A 19150-nucleotide genomic window follows, 5' to 3' on the forward strand; every position below is an offset into this window, starting at 1 on the left:
TGACAGCTCATGCAGCAGCATATTGTCCCTCTTATGCAACTAGTTCATTCTAACAAACAAATTTTAAATGTTGTATCCAAATAGAGATGTAGGGGTGTTTTTGGTTGACTCCTCATAGTATGTTCAATGTGTGGACCACAGGATATCAATGCCAACAAGCCCTAACCTCTTTCATGATTTCTTCTGTCTACAGAGTCAGGAGTTTGGCAGAACATTTGAAGGGAAAGGTAAATGTGCCAGGACCACAATCTCCCTAATGTTATGCTGAGGCAGCAGTCAAATGCAAGCCGGATTCTACTCTACAATTTAATTTCAGTAAAATGTGCTTATTTGTCATATTCTTCTTATGTCAGATAAATACAAGAAAAATCATATGTTTCTGATTTCAGACAAAAGAACAGTGATGAGTTTACTGTTTAAGACTTCAATACTTCATTTCCAGTCAAATTCTACTACTGGACCTGAGATTTCAATATAGCAGAAGAAATGTTTTTATCGACAATGAGGCATCCAATACTACTAGTCTGAGTATTGGTAAATTACTTGTTCTGGATTCCAAGGATACTTCAGAATGTAATTAAAATGTGGTAATTACCCCTACTGAATTTATTTGAAATTAAAGAAGCCAACTAGTATGAGAATGTTCTATTTAGATATACAAAACTCAGGTAAAGGCCCACAGAACCGAATTTAGCAGTTCCCCTTGCCTTCCTTTTCATGTGCAATATACTTACAGCAGACTCTTCAGGTGATTTTATAACTCTATGAAACTCCACAGTAATTCCATTGCAGTCAAACAAATTACTCTAGGTTTATGAGAGCATAAGTCAGAGCTGAAGCCTGCCTAAGTCAGAGCCAGCCTATGCTTATTATTTCATACAGCATGAAATAAATCATGGAATCCAATTATACACTAAAACAGCAGGCAGTTTTTCTATACTGGTAAATAGGCATTTATAGCATCTCATGCTATTAACAGAATAAACCTGCACAGCACAGTTAATTTAGAATTCTTACTCCCAGGCCTGCAGTGAAATGTTGTCTTCTAGTTTCAAACTATCCAAGAACAAGGGTGAGAAGTGAGCGTGCCATGGTCACAGTCTGGTGCAGAATAGGGTCACGCTGCTGAAAGGAGCTTGGCAAGAGGCTTAGACTGGTGTTGTGTGACAGTGGTTCCACCCTCTGAAGGAGCTAAAAGGAGCTGGGTCTCCACCAAGGCAGCCAAAGGAGCAGTCACAGAAAGTGTGTGACCCATGGGGATTTGGAGTAGATTAGGAAAAGCCCAAGAAGGAAAAAGCAAAACAAAGCCAAAAGAATCCACCGTCAAGCACATCTGTGGATCCTACTAGGCCCTGGGAAGAAAGAAAATTATTTAAAGAACTGAAAATTAATAAACGGACCTGGAATCTAGGAAAAGCTGGGGCAAGTCTTGCATTTAGGGTCAGTGCTACTTGCCCCAAATCATGAAGCCTAGAGGCAACTGAGAGGACCTGGCCCTACAAAGTAAATCCAAGCAGCAGCATGTGAACTGATGCTTGTTGTACTCTCCTTGTGCAGCCTGCACAGAGGAGCTGACTTGTAGAAGATTCTTGTATCTGAAAGGCTGGAGGATACAGCCTGAGAAAGACCAGCAAACATCTTGTTTTAGGAAGCCTTTTACTTCCTTAGCAGAAGGTAACCCACTGATTTGACCGGAGGGCAACTGGCCATGCAATACAACTGCAGAACAGCCTGAGCTCAAGAGGCCAAGCGATACCAAGATAGGATTGGTAAACTGGACACTGTCTTAGGTAAGTGACACTTTTCTAAGGGGAATCTGAATGCTGTTGTAGACAGGGTATTCAAGGCATCTACCGTGATTCCTCAGGCCATCCTGCTGGCTGGACAACTAGCCAGACATACAGCAGTCTCAGGATCAAGGAGGCTTAAAGACCAACTTTGCTCATAGGCACTGTATTCCTAACACAAACCACTTTGCTAGTATGTGTAGTGTGAACTAACTCTTTCCTCACCATTTTTTGCCAAATACTTAAGCTGCAACTTCCTCTGGTGGGCACTGCCTCCTGACTGTACTACTGTACAAACAGCATTATTAGAACTCTCTAACTAAACAGAGTCTGGTCCCCTGGCTGAGGCATTTAAGGGCTCCACTGCATTAAAGGACAGATTTTACTAACACAGTTCCTCCACAATTATGTCCAGTTTCTGTTTCTGAGAGTTACATAGTATTCCTTAGATAGGAACACAGCAAATGTGATGCAATTTAAGTGGTTTGCATGTAGTATGTTATCTCTATGCTGTTATTACACTGTAGGAAATGCTGTATAAAACCAGATGCCTGTGCAGCTATCATATGAACAACTAAAAGGTTTGGTCAATGCAATACATGCATGGTGCACAGTGTTGCAAAGATCTGCAGAAGTGGATCTGAGAGTACAACAAAATTATATTCTTCGGTATTATTTACGAAGCTATCATTACATAATTAGACTGTATTAAAACACCAAGTTAAAAGGAGAAAAACAATGGCTGAAAACTTTAAAAAAGACAATAAATTAATAAACACATCCCAATTTTATATAAGCAATGCTTAGCAAGATACTAACAGATTCTTTCTTCTGTCTTCCATAGTAATCAGTTGGCGCTTTCCACCATTGCTGACTTAGTGACAGTTGATATTTCTAGTCACATAATGCCTACTTTTCTAAATAGAGTAAGCTAGACACTTTGCCCATGTTGAGACACTCAACTAACAAGCTTTGTTTTCTGAGGGGCGAGAAATCAACAAGCTGACTGTGCAGTTATCTCTAAATATGAAAAATTTCACATATCCTTAACAGCAAAGTGAAAAACGACATGAAAAGGGAGGTTGAATTGAAAAGAGAAGAGGGAGCTACCCATTTTGGGTTGTTCACTTAGAGATACTGAAATTCTAAATGCTTTTCCTCCCGATGAGAATTTTTTCTGTCATCATAAATATTAGGGGAATTCCAAGTTTTTGCTTTCCTATTGTGTTTAACTTTGAAGCATGAAGAAATAGGTCAGTTTTTAACTGAAATTTGAATCTTAGATTTCCTTTTAAGGTGGCAACAAGATCTAGCGAATAAGGGTTTCTTTCTAAGTCTGCTCATGACCCTGGAAACATCTTCCATATATTTTTTTTCCTTTTTTTCTTGTTGCCTGTGGCTTCTATTTTGACTGTTAATTAAGCAGATGTCTCTGAGCTTGTTGTAATACGAGCAATACACAGACTTTACAGACTATGGATTAAATGCTGGAGAGGAAGAAAGGAAGGAATCAGAAAAAATCTGCTTGGTTTCCTAGATATTATTTTCTTTGTACCTGTGCTGACAGAACAGCTATCGACTTATTCTGCTTATTCAAATAATCTTCCTGGAAAAAAACAGGAAGAGGAAAAGTATTTGCCCTGCAGAAAATAAACAGGACCTGTAATACCTACGGACTTTAAAACAAACAGAAAATTAGGCCTCATAGCTTCACCTTAAAGGAAGGAAAAGTTCCAAATCTATGGCAATTTGGTTTGGGTTTTCACACACACACAAGCAAACAAACTGTCCAATGTGGGCTTCTGTGAAGTTTTGGCTTAAGTAATGAGAATTTTGCCATTTGTTTCAGTAGAGTTAATATTCAGTGTAAATTTTAAAAAGAGTATTAGCCTGAGAATGAGAATTCATGGGTTTTGTATCACCTCTCAAATGGGTTTTTTGTGATGTTCTAGGAAGACTTCATCATCATTCTGATTCCATTTAGGCCAGCTATAACATAAATAAATGAGAATAATATTGTTTAATAGCTTCTTAAGAACATTCATGATTAATTGCTGTTAAGTACTAAATATTACTGAGAAAGTATGTGTTGGCATACATATGGTATGCTTAGTTTCTAGCTGATGCACACAAGGATTGCATCCCTAGAATTTTAATTCTCTGCAAGCAAAACAATTTTCAAGCAACAATTTAAGGACTCTGGTCTTGATTTCATGGTATTTCTTGGGAAACAGCTTAGTAGGTGGCATTTGCATTTGGTAGGATCTAGTACAATGATAAGTGAAAAATCATGGTAAGATGCTGCCTAGCTGCATGAATCAGGTGACCTTCATAAAAATGATCAGCCAGTAGTGTGCTTTATCAACACCAGTTGTGTTCTAGGACTCTGCTGGTTTTCCATATGGTAATGAAAAAAGTTATGTCATTTTCTAAAGAAAACTGAATTTGACTGCTTTCCAGTATGCTTAATTTCTTAAGGTGACTGGCTTTCTGCTTTAGATCCTGAAATTAATCTTATCTCCTGAGATGGGCATAACTGCAATTGAGTAGTTTCTTATTTTTGTGCTTAGCCTTCCTTAGCAGATCTCTGCAAGAGGTCTGTATATCCTTATAGGATCGGCAGCTGAGAATTTATAGCATGTGTAAGATCTTTTTAACAAGAAGTGGTATAACGTTCATGTTCCAGTGTTGAGGGTGAGAAAGGCCACATGGTCAACATTCAGCTAGAAGTCTTCCATCAATACAAGTAAGACTGCATAGATAACTGAAAAATATACAGCTTGGGAAATGAGAAAATGATCCAATAAATTTCCTGCTGAGAAAGGTAGATAAGCAGCTGTCAGAGGAGAGCCTTTATAGAATGAGTTGGCATTTCTAGCCTCTTCCTAACTCTGTAGCTGTTTATATCATGATGTATGGTTGCTGAGAACATGTACCCAGGCTGGTGGTTTCATGAAGAAACAAGGTTGTGGAGCAAAAAGAAATAGCTTTGAGATTCCCCAACGAGGTCTTTATGCACTACTATTAATATGAATATTGTGGAAGGGCAGAATGGGAAATTTTTCACTTCTGTTACAAGATACATGGAGAGCTTACTTCCCTTTGCCAGCTTTCAGAATATGTGTATGCTCTAAACAGCAAGAAGGACTTACTTTCTACTGGGTAAGAGTCTAATCTATTCTCAGCCGAGTCAATCAGAACCACTCTCTCTAGTCTGTATGGCTCCTGAACCAGGCTCTAAATATCCCAGCCTTTCAATTCCTCTTAGAATTATCACTTTTGTAGTATAATTATGGTAGCCTCTATCATATGCACAATGCTATATAAAAACACAGGAAAGTAGTTTGTCAATCAGTTCAGAACTGACGTGTGTAACAAATTACCTGTGGAAAGATGAGAGATTAAGATAGCATGTGCATCACAAACTTAATGATAAAAAAATATTGTGAGGCTATTATCAGCTAAGAAAATAATACTAATTTAATATAGCATCATTTTCCATTAAAATTCTTGATAAAATTTATTTGGTTGGCCTGATCTTTCATCTATACAAACTGCACTGCTGGGGGGGGTGTCAGAGTAGGACAGAGATCTGGCTACAGACAGGTTTTGTCTTTCTCCCACATTGTCACGTAGGTCTTGCAAGAAGGTAGGCCTAACTTGAAAACTGTGTCTCAGTCTCCCCGTCCCCCAAGCATTCAATCAGCCACACGAGCCAAGTCACCAGAGTCTGCCCAGTCTACTGGGACAGAAGCCAACAGAGAGAGCAGAGGTGTGTACTAACAAACTTACTGAAGAAATAGCACTGGGGAGAATGACAGGAGGGGTTGGAAAGACATACAGTAGGAAGGCAGCTATAGTTTGACTCATGCATAAAGAGTGATGAAGCAGGTAGAAGGACAACTCTTGTGCTCTGACTGGACAACACCTAAGAATTTAGCTTGGACTATAAGCAAAAAACCATAACTGGTGGCTAAAAGGAAAGAGTAGGCTAGAAGCTTTGCATCTAGTACTATAGTTCAGATACAATTCTGTCCCCCAGTAAGGTTGTGGAACCCGTTGTCTGGGGATACGGAAGTACAAGCAGCTGTACTTGGTACAGGCTGTAGAGACAGTGGGGGAGAAAGCAGGAGAGAGGAGGAGAGATCATGTCTCCATTTCTTTACTTTGCACTTTCTGCTTTGACAAAAATTTGAGGGCTGAGGTGTATGTGCCATTTACTAGATAAAGCAGGTAGAACAATTACAGGCTGTACAAGAACATGCAGTAATGTACCTTCTTAAATTGTACGACTGCACTGAACAGTCTGCATGCTGTTGCTTCTGACAGTCTGCAATTCATTACTTCTGACTTAAGATCTTTTAGTCTGCCTCAATTGTTTCTTTCATTTCTGCATACAAAAGTAAGGCTGGGTGACTAGAAGACTCATCACTACTAAAAATCTGCCTTCTACTCTGCTTTGCAATTGTATTTGCCTGTATTCTTGATGTTCAGAGATTCACATAATGCACATTTCTTCACAATACAAATACTCTAAAAAGGATGTTCTCAAGGCTGCTTGGTATAAATTTGACCTATTTTTTCCTCTTTAACTGTTTATGAAATGCATTTAATTCTCTGTATTTTCTTCCATGCTCAAATAGGTGATGCAGTGTTATTTTAGAGGGCCAACACTGATGAGCACCCAGACGACAACACTCTGCCATGTGTACCTCAAACTTAATAAAGAAGAAAATCTGTCAGTAAGTCAACAGGTTTTCATTTCATGTTTTTTTGTGAGGAGATGAATCTGTTCAGTGAGGTCCTTGGCCAGCAAGTGTGTAATTCCCCTTTTACCTTGTGGAAGGTACTAAACTTCTTTCAGCATTGGGACTGAGCTATGAATTACCGTTCCACAGCAGCTGTGTTCCAGGAGTAGTCTCTCTTGAACTTATGTGGAAATGGCCTTGCCTTCATGTCAGCAACTCTGGGATCTGTCAACACGAAAAAACTACTGCCCTTTTCCTTTAATCAAGAAAAAAATTTCAGGCAATTCTCTTCTTCAATGTCATTTTTAAGAGGCCTTCCCTGCAGAAAAAGCCATTTGTCCCACAACTTTCCTTCTGCACCACGCAAACTTCTCTCAAAAATAGAGACCCTATTAACTCATTTTTATACAAACTGTCACTAAACCAAGTGATGCATACTTGTTGGGATGAAATACAGGACAACTGGGGCTTTCAGTAAATAGAAAAGTTGCTATGAGCCATCCAGTATGGGCTTAATTTCACAGTTTCATTCTAACATTGATTTAGGACTTAAAAACATTCCTCGTTATTGCACAGTATAATTACATGAACAGTGTAAGTGAAGAAATGCTCATGTATATGCTAAAATAGTCGCTGATGTATTTCAGGTTCTTATACAAGTCCCAGTTTTCAGAAGGGTAACAGCTGCATTTGTCTCAACTGAAAAGAAAAATACTATCAATAGGCAGCATTTTAATTAAAACTACTGGCCTCCACATGTTGTCTTTGTTATACTTTATGGTTCCTTGTTAGAAAAAACAATAGGAATAAATTGAAATATATTAAATTTTCTAGTAATAAGCATAGTGAAAGTATTTGTCCTAAATAAGAATTCTGGATAGGGTACATAACAATTAAGCTTAATATAAACATTAAGCTAACATATAAAATAATGCCAGATAGCGTGGCTGTGATAACTAGGCACTGTAAATAGCCTCTTCCACTCAAATCCAATATGCTAATCTTAATTTTTGTGACATTTTAGTCATTAATCTTATTCAAATACACAGGGAAGGTAGTGACTGTCCTCCCACAGGAGCACAGTAACACATGGCACACAGAACACATCACTGCCCTACTGTAGATTTTATCAGTGCCAGCTTTGCTGCACAGAAGGTGAATAACACAGCTTTTCTGCAGAGGATAAATCCTGCACTGTAGAAGTCAGCAGTAGTCCACAACACCTAATACTGCAAAACCGTTTATGTGTGCCCTTATTGTATTTCATGAAGAGATGTGAGGTGGACAACAATGACATGAATAATTACATAGATTTTACTTATATGAAATAAACCAGTGCACTTGAAAGTGACCTTTCTGTCACACATGATCCTGAAATAAAATATAGTAATTACGTTATAGAAAAGCTCAACAGCTTCTACTTGGAATTTTCCACGGGGAAGCAGTTGTTCAGTGACTGGTCACCTTAAAGAAAATCCTAAATGAAAGAATTATACATTAACATCCTTAAGAGTAGTTATCTGTAAATGGAAATGCCAGCATGGAAAATATGATTAACTTTCCTGAGGTCAAAGGCAAGGTAATTTAAAACAATATAAAATGTAAATTTTCAAACTTGGATGAAAAAAAGGAGCAAGGAGAAAGGCTACAAATAATTCATTTTTTGTTTAACAGGTGGTATTCAGAACAGCAAATTTTTTAGTAACTACAACACAGTACACAGAAAATTTCTTGTCATATGAAATAAGGCACTAAATCTCAAGATAACAAAATGCTTTTACAATTTCATCTCACTTCCCATCTGCAGACATCCATAGCTTTCTAAATCCTTCATGTGCTTGAAAAAATGTTCCTGTTGTCTCTGCTTCTGCAGAGGCTTTTATCAAAATATTTAAAGTAAGGGATAATGAGGGCACATTTTCAAAACACTGCAGCCACTGACTTGGTTTTGCAGATGACATATCTACGCACGTAATCAGCACACGGAGTTACAACTGCATTTCAAAACTCAATTGCTTCTCAGCGTAAAAATTTATTGTGCCCATACAAAGCTAAAAAACCTCACCAACCTCCCCCCTCCATCACCTATGACTACCAAAAATACCAATATCTAATCTTAGGGTGATTGACTGGCCATGCAAAAACGTTGAGAATTAGCAACATAGCTCAAACATCATTTCAGCCACATATGCAGCTCTTCATAGCTTTGTGACTGGCAGAATACAAATATTCCCTTCTGACTCTGGTCCCTTCCAAGACATTCTGTTTGAGGAAAAATTAACTGTTCAGGCCTCTGCATATGTAGCACCTGCTCCCTGAAAACCTAGTTCATTGTGTTTAAAAAATCCCAAACCCAGAATCACGAATCTTTTCTATTCTTATATCCAGTTGTATCACAATATTGAAACAGGTTTTTTAATCTTTCTGTCGCAAAAGCATAATCCAAGTGTGACATTCAATTTTCCCATACAATCAGAAGAGCCATGTGGTAAACAAAAAAAATCAAGGAAATAACCCCCCAGTACACAAAGTACAGAACACCAAAACACTCCCCTCCCTTCTACAAGAGCATCTACAAAATAGGGCATATTTCAACACTCACGGCTATCGTAGCATATATTGCCCAGGGCACGTCCTGTTTGAAGCAATACTTCCTGGTCTTTGCAGTTTAACAGCTGCACCAAAGGAGGGATCAAGCCAGCATCCACACATGGGTTCCGCATAAATTCTGCGAGTAACACAAAGCCTGTTAAAGCGAGCCAGCTGTTTTCAGTTCATCAATTCTAGTTACACTGGCGTGGCAACTGGGCCTTTTGTGTGACTAAACACATGCATAGATAAACAGTGTAAGTTCTCATGAAAGTTTCTAGAGAATAAGCCCAAATCGGGATTAGGGCTTAGTTCTTTCCATTATTTGCTAATTTAGAAGGAATTCAGAGTATTTAATTGACTTCCATGGAAACTAATTTAACATAGTTCAGACTGTGAATATTTTTAGCATCACAAAGAAGTGGTCAAAAGAACAGTGAATTCACAATAAATTCAACATAAATTAAAACTACTAAATAACACAAAAGGTGATATTTTAGTACTTAAAAGTAGTATTCTAGAGCAACATTTTTCACTCTCTATTCTCTTAATCAGAATTCCTGAAAAGCTTTTGCTTTAAAACAATAAAAAAAAATAAAATTAAAGCTCAGTAAGAGGCTATTTATTTAGAAGGTAAGGAAAGGAACAGAAAAAGAAAGAACGAGAAATACAAGAGATTATGTGAGCCCAAAGGCCTGTATCTTTCCACAGTCTAACGAACGCCCACCATGGGAGGAAAGGTAGAGGATCCATCCCTTGGGAAGCTCTAACCCCTTCTGTCCCTTCTGGCTGCTGTGTCACAGAGAACCAAAGTATTACTTCACACTCATACAAGTCACAGAGTATGATCCTGCTGTCAGACAGATAAAGGGCTGAACTCCAGAAGGAGCTATAGTTAGGCAGGCACTGTGCTGCACATTTTAAAAACAAAGTTTATAGAAGGAACCACCTGATACATCAGTAAGTGTTACTTCATAGTTTACTACAGTGTACCTTTAGGGATGTAGTACTATAATAGGCAAATGGCAAATATGTTTTTGATTTGTTGTGAATGGCAAATTATCACAGACTGGTAAGGTTGGAAGGGACTACAGTGGGTCAGGTCATCTGGTCCAAAATCCCTGCTCAAGCAGGGTTTTCCCAGAGCACATTGCATGGGACTGAATCCAGACAGATCTTGAATATCTCCAGTGGGGGAGATTCCACAACCTCTCTGGGCAAGCTGTTCCACACAGTAAAGAAGTCCTTCTTCATACATTGGTAAGGTCCCTCTTAGTCATCTCTTCTTGAGGCTGAACAGGCCCACCTCTCTCAGCCTGCCCTCAGAAGAAAGATGCTCCAGTCCCTTAACCATTTTTGTTGCCCTCTGCTGGACTCCCTCCAGGAGCTCCACATCTCTCTTGCACTGAGGAGTCCAGAAATGGACACAGTAATCAAGATGTACCCTTGCCAGGGCTGAATGGAGGGGCAAATTATGTCTCTTCCTGATCCTAGACAATGTTGGATCTTTCAAAATCAGTTTGCCTTTGTGTTACTTAGTCATTTATAAAACAGACTCAACCAGGGTGCACAATCCCCCTAAAAACAGATGAAAAAGTTTTTCTGATTCCGGATGAACAAAATTCCTCATGCCAATAATTCAAAGACTTCACACCATGCCTGAAGTACAACTACATCTTCTTAAATACTCCCTTTGTTGCATCCATTACAATGTTCTTTGAAATTTCTGTAGCTCCAAAATCTAGTCTCTTTTGTAGTTAATCTCACAGTGTTATTTTAGCTAAAGAATTGTCATAGAGGTAAGCAATAGTCCTGTGATGATAAACTTCAATATATCAACAGTAGATTAAGAAGAATCAGCAATATCTAAACACTTGCACAGGTACAACGGAATATAGTTGTGAGTGCAATCAACATGCCTTCTTAGGTTACTGCAACATTTTAAAACTGTGGCCAGATGCTATAGTGTGACAAACAGTGATGATATCCATCGTAATGAACGTAACAAATATCAGAAACATCTCTTCTTTAAAATTGGTCTTGCCATGTCCTTGTAATGTTCAATCTATTTCTTTATCACCCAATTTCATCTTCATTGCAACATTTGTTTGCTAAATGTATTTTCTTCCTGTCTTCTCTGTCTCCTCAGCCTTTTCCTCTCAATTGCCTGCAAAAGCTTTTCTCTGGTCCTCAGCTTCTGAAGCACTTTCTTTTACACCTACTAATTTACCATAGTCTCTACATCACCAAAGACAGATTTATGTTTTTCTCCTAGTCTGTAACGGGAAATGAAACCTTTTCTCTTCTAAAACATTGAGAGGTCTCAGTCTGTTCCGCTGTTTGTTTAGGTTCTTCCTCACGTGGTGAAAAAGAGTAAGAAACCCTTTTTCCACCCTCACTCCATTTGGAGTGCACAGAAGCTTTCAGGCTCTCATTCAGCAACAAAACAACCAGGCAATATGAAAGCAAACTCGTATTTATGTAGGTCATGTAAGGGCAAGAAGTAAAAGAAATGGTGCCGTATATAGCAAAATAGATTTCTGAAACAGGAACAAAAATGTGATAACTGCAACCACATTTGCAGTTGACACTACACAGAAGTAATAGAAGAAAGAGGAAGTAATCGAGAGCAGACTCACAAAGTTCCCACTTACGTGGCAGAGAAATGAAGCAGATCCTGTGAAGCAAAGAGTGAAGAATCACTTAAGAAGTTAGGAGGAGAACCACCAAGGAGAGAGTAACATAAACCAAAGGACAAGATTTTGAAAGAGAAATGTGATTGTGATCTAGTATTACAGACTGTGAAGATGATATTCTCATTCTTACACCTTGGCAAAGAAGATGAAGCTAAAGACCTTGGAAGAGGGTTTAAAAGGTACACAGTGGGGAGAGAAACTCCATGTAAAAAGTGCATCTGAGCCTTCAGATTGCTCACAACTGGAAGGGAAATAGCCATAGCCGGAAAAACAAGAATGACTAACAGGAGTTTTGTGTGTTTGGATATTCAAAACAGGAGAGACTAACATGAGGTCATGCTGGGAGGAAGAAGAGTCATGAGGGCTGAAGAGGTGAAGCAGCAAGAGCACCAAGAGGTTGAAAGAAAGAGATGAAACATGACAAAACCACTAAAGCAAGTAGAGGAATTTGATGTGACCGGATGCGTGAACGTGTGTGTGTGTAAGACCAGACAAGGGGAATGCAAAAGGAAAACAAGAAGTGAGGAAGGAAAAGATGCTCTTTTATCAGTAACATCCAAAGTCAGTCTCTACTCCCAGCTCTGGCAGTGTTGCATGGCGTGACCATAGGGAAATGAGCTCAAGTGCCTGGCTTTAATGCCTACTATCCGTAGGATGTTGATAACACAAATCGCTCTAAGTGCCCTGAAGCTTGTTGAAAACAGGTGCAGTATAAGCATTAAACTCTTGTATTTTTATGTAATAAAACAAAGAAAACAGCAGAATTCAAATGAGGTATTCCTTGCTATCCTGCCTAAGCAACTATTTCAACAGAGTTAGAATCCAATGAGAAATACCCAGATGATCTCAGTCTTGAAAGCACTGGGTACCTTAAATAATTTCTGAATACTGTCACTTTAACCTTGGCTGACAGAGGTCCCAGTTACACCTGCTAATGACTAAAAGAAAGACAAAAGCTATTTTGTATGATGAACCAGGTAAAATGCCAGCTTTTTTGAAGTTTGTACATATAACACCAGTTTAAAAGCTGTCAGGAAAAATGATACATTAGAAACTATTCAGACATTTCATGTATTATTTCAGATTTGAAAGGTACTGGCTAAAATGCTCTGTAAGAGAATCTTTCATGAAACAATACACAGTAATCAGTTTAGCCACTGTGAACACCGATTTTATTTTTAACTTTCCTCAGGTAGGAGCTACAAGGACTGCCTGGGAGGATACACAGCTGACTTTGATATTCTAAATACACTTATGAATTCATTAATTACAGAAAAAACACGTAATACTGTTTCATAAATCTCTATCATGCTGAAACATTTCTAAGTTGAAGTTTCTATGTTTACATTTTTTACTGGCTATTTATCTAAATAATTTTAACACTTAAAAAATAAACATATATATCCTTTTTTTGTTAATGTAGTTTCTGAATGTCCATATATAGCATTGTCTCAAATTCAGTAAAATGGGTGGAGAAGGTCACCATGGGGCTATCAGTAAGAAGCTGTATTATTGTGATTCCAAAGAAAAGGTGGAAATGGAATGTGGAAATAGTCAGCAGTAATGTAACCCTTTCTCTGAAGAGGCATCAGCATAAGAGTTTACAAAGGGAGAGGGATGAGGCTGCCAGGACAGCAGTTAAGAGGCATCTCTACCTGGCCTCTGGGGAAGGGAAGTCCAAAATGCAATCTCTGCCTCTTTTGCTGGGACAGCAGCAAGTCCAGGGGTGAGAAAAGTCGGCCTCTACCCTCATCACAGGGTCTGCCCGTAGTGCCCTCCTGCAGATATGAGGCCATTCTTCTGACCTCAAGGTATGCAGGGTATTGGGTGAGTTTAATATAATTCTTTATAAAGAAAAATTTAAATAGTCTTTTATTATCTCCTATGTTATATCATACACTATATGTATATAATACATACAAAGATGCATGCCTAATTCTCATTTGGGACCCTGGACTCTAACATGTATAATGCTCTTTAGGCAGAAGTAACTGGTTTTGGTGTGGTATCAAAGGCCTCATAAAGGTAATAACCTTATCACAAACCTCAGACCAAAGAAATGATCTGCTATCCCTTAACTACCTGTATACATGCTACTGCTGTAACTAAAGGCACTATGCAAAACTGGCTGCACAAATGGTGCATGTCTTTTTCTACGTGTATTTCATATAGAAATGCATTTCATCAGTGGTGTACTATTTCTGCCCAATAAATTGCACTATTGTCTTAAAAAGTGCAAGTAAGAGCTGAAAGTAAGAGCTAAAAAAAATCCCAGCAGGCCAACTGCATTAAAAAGTAGAGAAAAAAAAATTTGACAAAACTAAAGGAGTGAAAGGGAGAGACATGAAAGGTGTCTAATCTATAAAATGAAAACATAAATGAAGTAAAACATACTGACAAGTGAGGTGAAAAACTGAAGATGTTCCAGCAGAAAAGTTCTTGTAGAAAACCTCACCATTTCTGGCTACTTCTGCTATGATGTTAGCTACTTTTGCTGTGCAGGAAGATTGTGGCGTCAACAGATTCGCGAACACCTGAAGAACTCCGCTTTTCTGGATTTTTTCACTTGTCTCCATATCTGAAAAACACATCACACAAAAATGACTTGTGCATCAACTTGCTTTGGGGAAGAAAAGAAAGAAAAGCAGAAGGGAAGTTAAGTCTTCTCAAAAGTAATGATTAAAGTCATTATTTTCCCATATAAGAAGGCAACTGTTATTTTAGTAACCATATTTATTTTATCTGATGTGCTTGTAGAACTTAATACTTTGCCATTCCCAGTCAATTGATCTTTATTAGGTGACTGCTATATAAGTAAATATGATATAAACTTATGCATACATAGGGAAAGTACTGGAGAGACTGGTAGAAAGACTAAAGGTCATGGAGTGATATGCAGCAGACTAAGGTACTATGAAAAGTCAAGGAATGACACTCTGAAAGGATGAACTATTGGAAACGTTCAAGGAATTATGGGGGAAGTCCTTACAGCTGAAGGTACAGCTTAATGCAGTGTAGGAATCAGGAACTGGAGAAGAGGGAGAGCTAAGATGATCCTGGTCTAGACTTCTCTTATACTCAAATATTTTTTATGTTACTCTGCTAAGCTACAGTAGCTCCAATGTAGAATCAGTAGAAGGAAAAGGGGAAAAGAACACCGAGTTTCCCGTAGTAGAGATCAAAGATTTGTGACTAAACCTTTCCTCTCTCAGCATGCAGCTGCTCTGTAACAAGGCCCCCCCTAATATTTTTGGCCAACAGCTCTGTAACAAACTGAAAATTAACACTGATTCAACTGCAATTAAAGACAAGATACTATAGATGCTATAACATATTTTGCTAATGCTTTAAATAATGGCATATTTGAGAGGAATACTAGTGTGACATACAGCATGATTGGATGGCAGCTATCATTTCAGAAAGCAGCATGGCTCCTTAAGCCATTTATAATAGAAGTTGCTTCCCTTCTTCAAAAATGACTCTGAGAAGCTCCAATTGATGTCTTTCACAAAGCAAAACAAATCCACCTGAATGGAAGTCTGCTGTTTGAAAACCCTGTCTCACAGGGCCATTTTTAAGCAGTACAACATGCACAACCCCCCTGACATCACTTTTAATTAAAGGCGTAAGTGTAAGTTAAAATTTAAAATAATGCTACAGCTTGCCAGTACTGGTGAGAAACAAATGTAGACCTTTTAGGGTTGAACAGACAGTCCTCTGAGCACCACTCTCTGCAGTTTCTTAGAAGCACCCTTAGTCTGGCCTAAGAGCCATCAAGACAGGCAGGGCGGGCAGCTATACTAGAAATCAATGGAATTTGGTTTTATAAAGTATCTTTCAAGTCTGTGAGAAAAGTGAGGGATACTCCATACTCTTGAATAGCAAAGGAGGAGCCTTAAACTAATCCAACAGTTTTTTCAAGTCAACATCCTCTGTTTTCCCCCGAAACAAGTCAACGCATATTTTGTGCACCACAACCAGCTGGTCTTATAGAGCAGCAGTTTGCAACCACTCTTTAGCTGTGCTTCACCTGTAAACTGGTAACAACATGTCCCTGGGCTCACCACTCACTCTCCACCTCCTCCCTTTCCCCACTCTCAGGGCTGCCATTGATTTTTGACTTGTAGCAGCCCCAGGACCATCCTGCTGCCTCCCAGCATGGGTGAGATCCACTCAAGCTGACTCCGAAAAGAAGCCAGGACGAGCCTGGCAGAGGTGACTCACATGGGTTTTGTGGCTCACATACAGTATGTATATGCTTCAGTGGCTGGGAGCTGGTTATGTCTAGATAACAGAAAATAGATTAAAAGAGAGAATTTCAAGTCTGGATTGCAGTTATGCCTCCTATTTCTGTATTCAATTCCAATTTGGGATGTTGGTGTTTAGCTAGAACCACTCATCTACAGTATGCCATTGATGACATTTGATTACAAACAGCTTAGGTATCAATAAAGGCTAATTCCAACATCTCATGCATAATGTAAATACTAATTATTATTAATAATTATTATTAACCTGTTTACAATTTACTTAACTGCAATTTTGGAAATACACTGAGAAAGCCTCTCAAAAGATATAACGTAAAGAAGCATATGGCTTATTTGGAAGCTTTTATAAGTTCTAACATATAGCATATATTTAGGAGCTGTATTCTCCTGTGGATATATACAGAAGAAAGAAAAGTTTGAATTCGGAGAAAATCATATCAGGACTAAAGACTGGTCCAGACATCTTAGCTGTCTGCTAAGGAGGAGTTCCTCCTTCTCCCTTAAGTTCAAAACTCAAAGTACAGAATTCAAAATTCAAAATGTAGGTATCTGTGAACCAGTATCAGTAGGCAGGAAACATTACTGCACTTTCTCCTGTCATGCTGCTGAGATATACAGTATCCAGTCTTATTTTTATAATCTCTAGTTTGATGGACTCATTACTGTGCAAAGCATAAATTACATAAGTAGAACTAAATATATCCTGCAAGAAGAGGGAAAATAAAATTAAATGCTTCTCCAGGCAAGTTGTGTGTAGCAGATACACCCTGATTTATTTTCTTAAGATAAGCAAGTGAGCACCAACAAAAGCACAGACCTCAACAGGCCTGTCAGAAATTGGGAGATCAGCTAGGTGCGATCACACAAATGAAAACAAACCAGTGAATCTTTACTTAATCTTAAACAGTAGAGGAGGCACACCTGCATAAACTCTTCCCTTCGAACCAATATCTGAATCCTTCTTGTTACCCAGATTGAGTATCAATGTCAAACTTTTGCTAGTCATAAAGGAGAGAAGACTGATTAATTTGACCAGCAGTGAGTGAGTATACCTGTCACTGGGCAGGGACACTCTTACCTCTGCTCTACCCCTGGTGTGTGTTCACGCATAATTATTTTGGGGAAAAAGCACATTACCCTGGCATCAGGCAGAAGAATTGCTACTAACTATGCAGCCCACAGTGCTCTCTGAGGTGTTTTTTTGCCAGGAACTGCCTTAGGTATAAAAAATGCCACAGGGTGCTTCAGCTTGTCTACTCCAAGTCCACCTAACCCCTAACTAAGTTCTTCCTCTGCAGAACACATACAATTTACACTTGGTGTAATATACTGAAATTAATCCAGTTTCAAAATAGAGAGGTGACAGTATGACATTAAATCTTTGAAAGCAGTTTATAGTAGAACCTCCATATAAGGCATCTTAAGGGAATGTGCCAAGAAAATTACTGTTACATCTTCAGGCACATTACTCTGTTTTGTATCTGCAGAATAAATCCTTTTTTTTCCCTCCAGGGATTCTGTGTTCATCACATGAAAGTTCTATTAAAGAAGGTGGGAAAAAAAAAAAGACTGTGCTGAAATATGCAAATTAATTTCTTAAGTCACATGTAATTAGTAGATATTTTAGTTATAGTAAACCAATCTTTCTGGAGCTTTGAAATGCTTACACATGAAAGGGTATTTTAATTGGAACAAGATGTCTTATATATAAACATTGTTAAATTTTTATTTAAATTGTTAATTGCCTTGTTAAATATAGCATCTTTGCTTGTTACTTTTTTATGTTCTTTTAAAGGAGGAAGACTTTACAGGCAAATGATGCACAGGGCTACCCTGCAAAGTCCAGACAAAGATCTTCAACTACTCTTCAACTGTCTGAGAAGTCAACTGTACACTCAGTTCATGTACTAAGTGTTAAAATGCATGTAGAAGAAAATACCAAGTTGGAGGTCTTGAGGTTGATTTCAGCACAGCTATAGGTATGTAAGTATTTCTTAAAAGTGCCCAAATGGGACAGTTACTTCATGGCTATTTGCAAAACATGAGCTAGCAGTCCTGTGAGTGACTCCGTGCACACACGTGTGTGCAGTTCTCAGCTCTGTTCTGTGGGATGCACCTGAGGCATAACTGTGCTAGGAGGGGACTACAGCTGCAGACGCACTGTAAAGCAAATAACTTCCCTTAATCAAACTAAGCCTTTCTACTCCTTAGGGTTTTTTTCCACTTGCAACTGTAGAGTGGCATTGCTATTGCAGGAGCTACCCACTCATTAAGGCCCATGCACCTCTGTCTCCATTTTGCTCAGCTTCATATAACACAAGTCCTGTAAAAATACGTAAAACATAAAGGGACATACACAGGGACATAAATGAAGGAAAGTGTGTGTGGTGTTATTCTTTGGAGTGGACAATGAAGGCTCATGTTCATACAGCAGTATTTTCACTGTGATTGTAAAAACCATGAGTTAGCGTTCTGCAGAACCTGAGACTGAAAGACCACACACCAATGCTTGCCAAAGGGCTGGTGCTCATACCACTGCCTGGCCCTGGCAGAAATACTGTAGGGTTTGCTGAGAGAATTATAAATTGCTAGTGGCTTTAGCATAGGCAACCCTCAATTCTTGTTTTTATTTCTTCTCTTCAGAGGCTGGAGAAGGCCTGACTGGCTCCCTGTCTGTGTGTGTGTATGCATGAAAGAGGTATTAGCTATTAAGAATATGCTTCTGCATGCTAGTTTCATTCTGGGCTTCCTAGTAAATTATTAGAGGCTAAATTATTTTGAAAACTCATTTCAGCTGTCATCTTTTGAATTGCTCTTTCAATGTATTGTCCACTGTAGTTAGAGCAAGCAAAACCAAAATATTTCTCTAGGAGCAAGAAAGATCTAGGCAAAATCTCTGCCACATATTCTTCTTTTGTGCTTTCTATACTGGCCAAAAAGGAAATTATAGCCAACATTTCCTTTAGCAGAATTGCACCCCCTTTCAAATCTGTTAGTTTTGTGTCTGAAAGAAACATAGAAATCTAGGTAGCCTGACATTAGGGTTCTAGACCTCAGGATCC

The 19150-nt window shown here is 38.6% G+C and overlaps 1 protein-coding gene and 1 long non-coding RNA gene across 6 annotated transcripts in view; one reads left to right on the plus strand and one right to left on the minus strand.

Annotated features, from left to right (window-relative positions):
• Nucleotides 1-19150, minus strand: part of RAP1GDS1 (Rap1 GTPase-GDP dissociation stimulator 1) — a 57564-nt gene that overhangs the window by 29902 nt on the left and 8512 nt on the right. The window contains exons 2-3 of one of the 5 annotated variants that reach the window (XM_018072858.1): nucleotides 14276-14398; nucleotides 9138-9263 (exon numbers count right to left, since the gene is read on the minus strand). In XM_018072858.1, the coding sequence (XP_017928347.1) occupies nucleotides 9138-9263; nucleotides 14276-14396 (247 nt within the window). In that variant the 5' untranslated portion in view covers nucleotides 14397-14398. Of the gene's footprint in view, nucleotides 1-9137; nucleotides 9264-14214; nucleotides 14399-19150 lie in introns of those variants that run through there. The other 4 variants (XM_018072817.1, XM_018072826.1, XM_018072833.1 and 1 more) reach the window with 4 other exon arrangements.
• On the plus strand, nucleotides 1771-17937 carry LOC115307539. Its single transcript, XR_003915855.1, has 3 exons — nucleotides 1771-1790; nucleotides 6431-6529; nucleotides 17884-17937. It is a non-coding gene; the product is annotated as an uncharacterized LOC115307539 (long non-coding RNA).

This window comes from Manacus vitellinus, unplaced genomic scaffold, assembly GCF_001715985.3.
Source record: "Manacus vitellinus isolate BGI_N305 unplaced genomic scaffold, ASM171598v3 scaffold_0_pilon, whole genome shotgun sequence".
In the NCBI taxonomy this organism is placed as follows: Eukaryota; Metazoa; Chordata; class Aves; order Passeriformes; family Pipridae; genus Manacus; species Manacus vitellinus.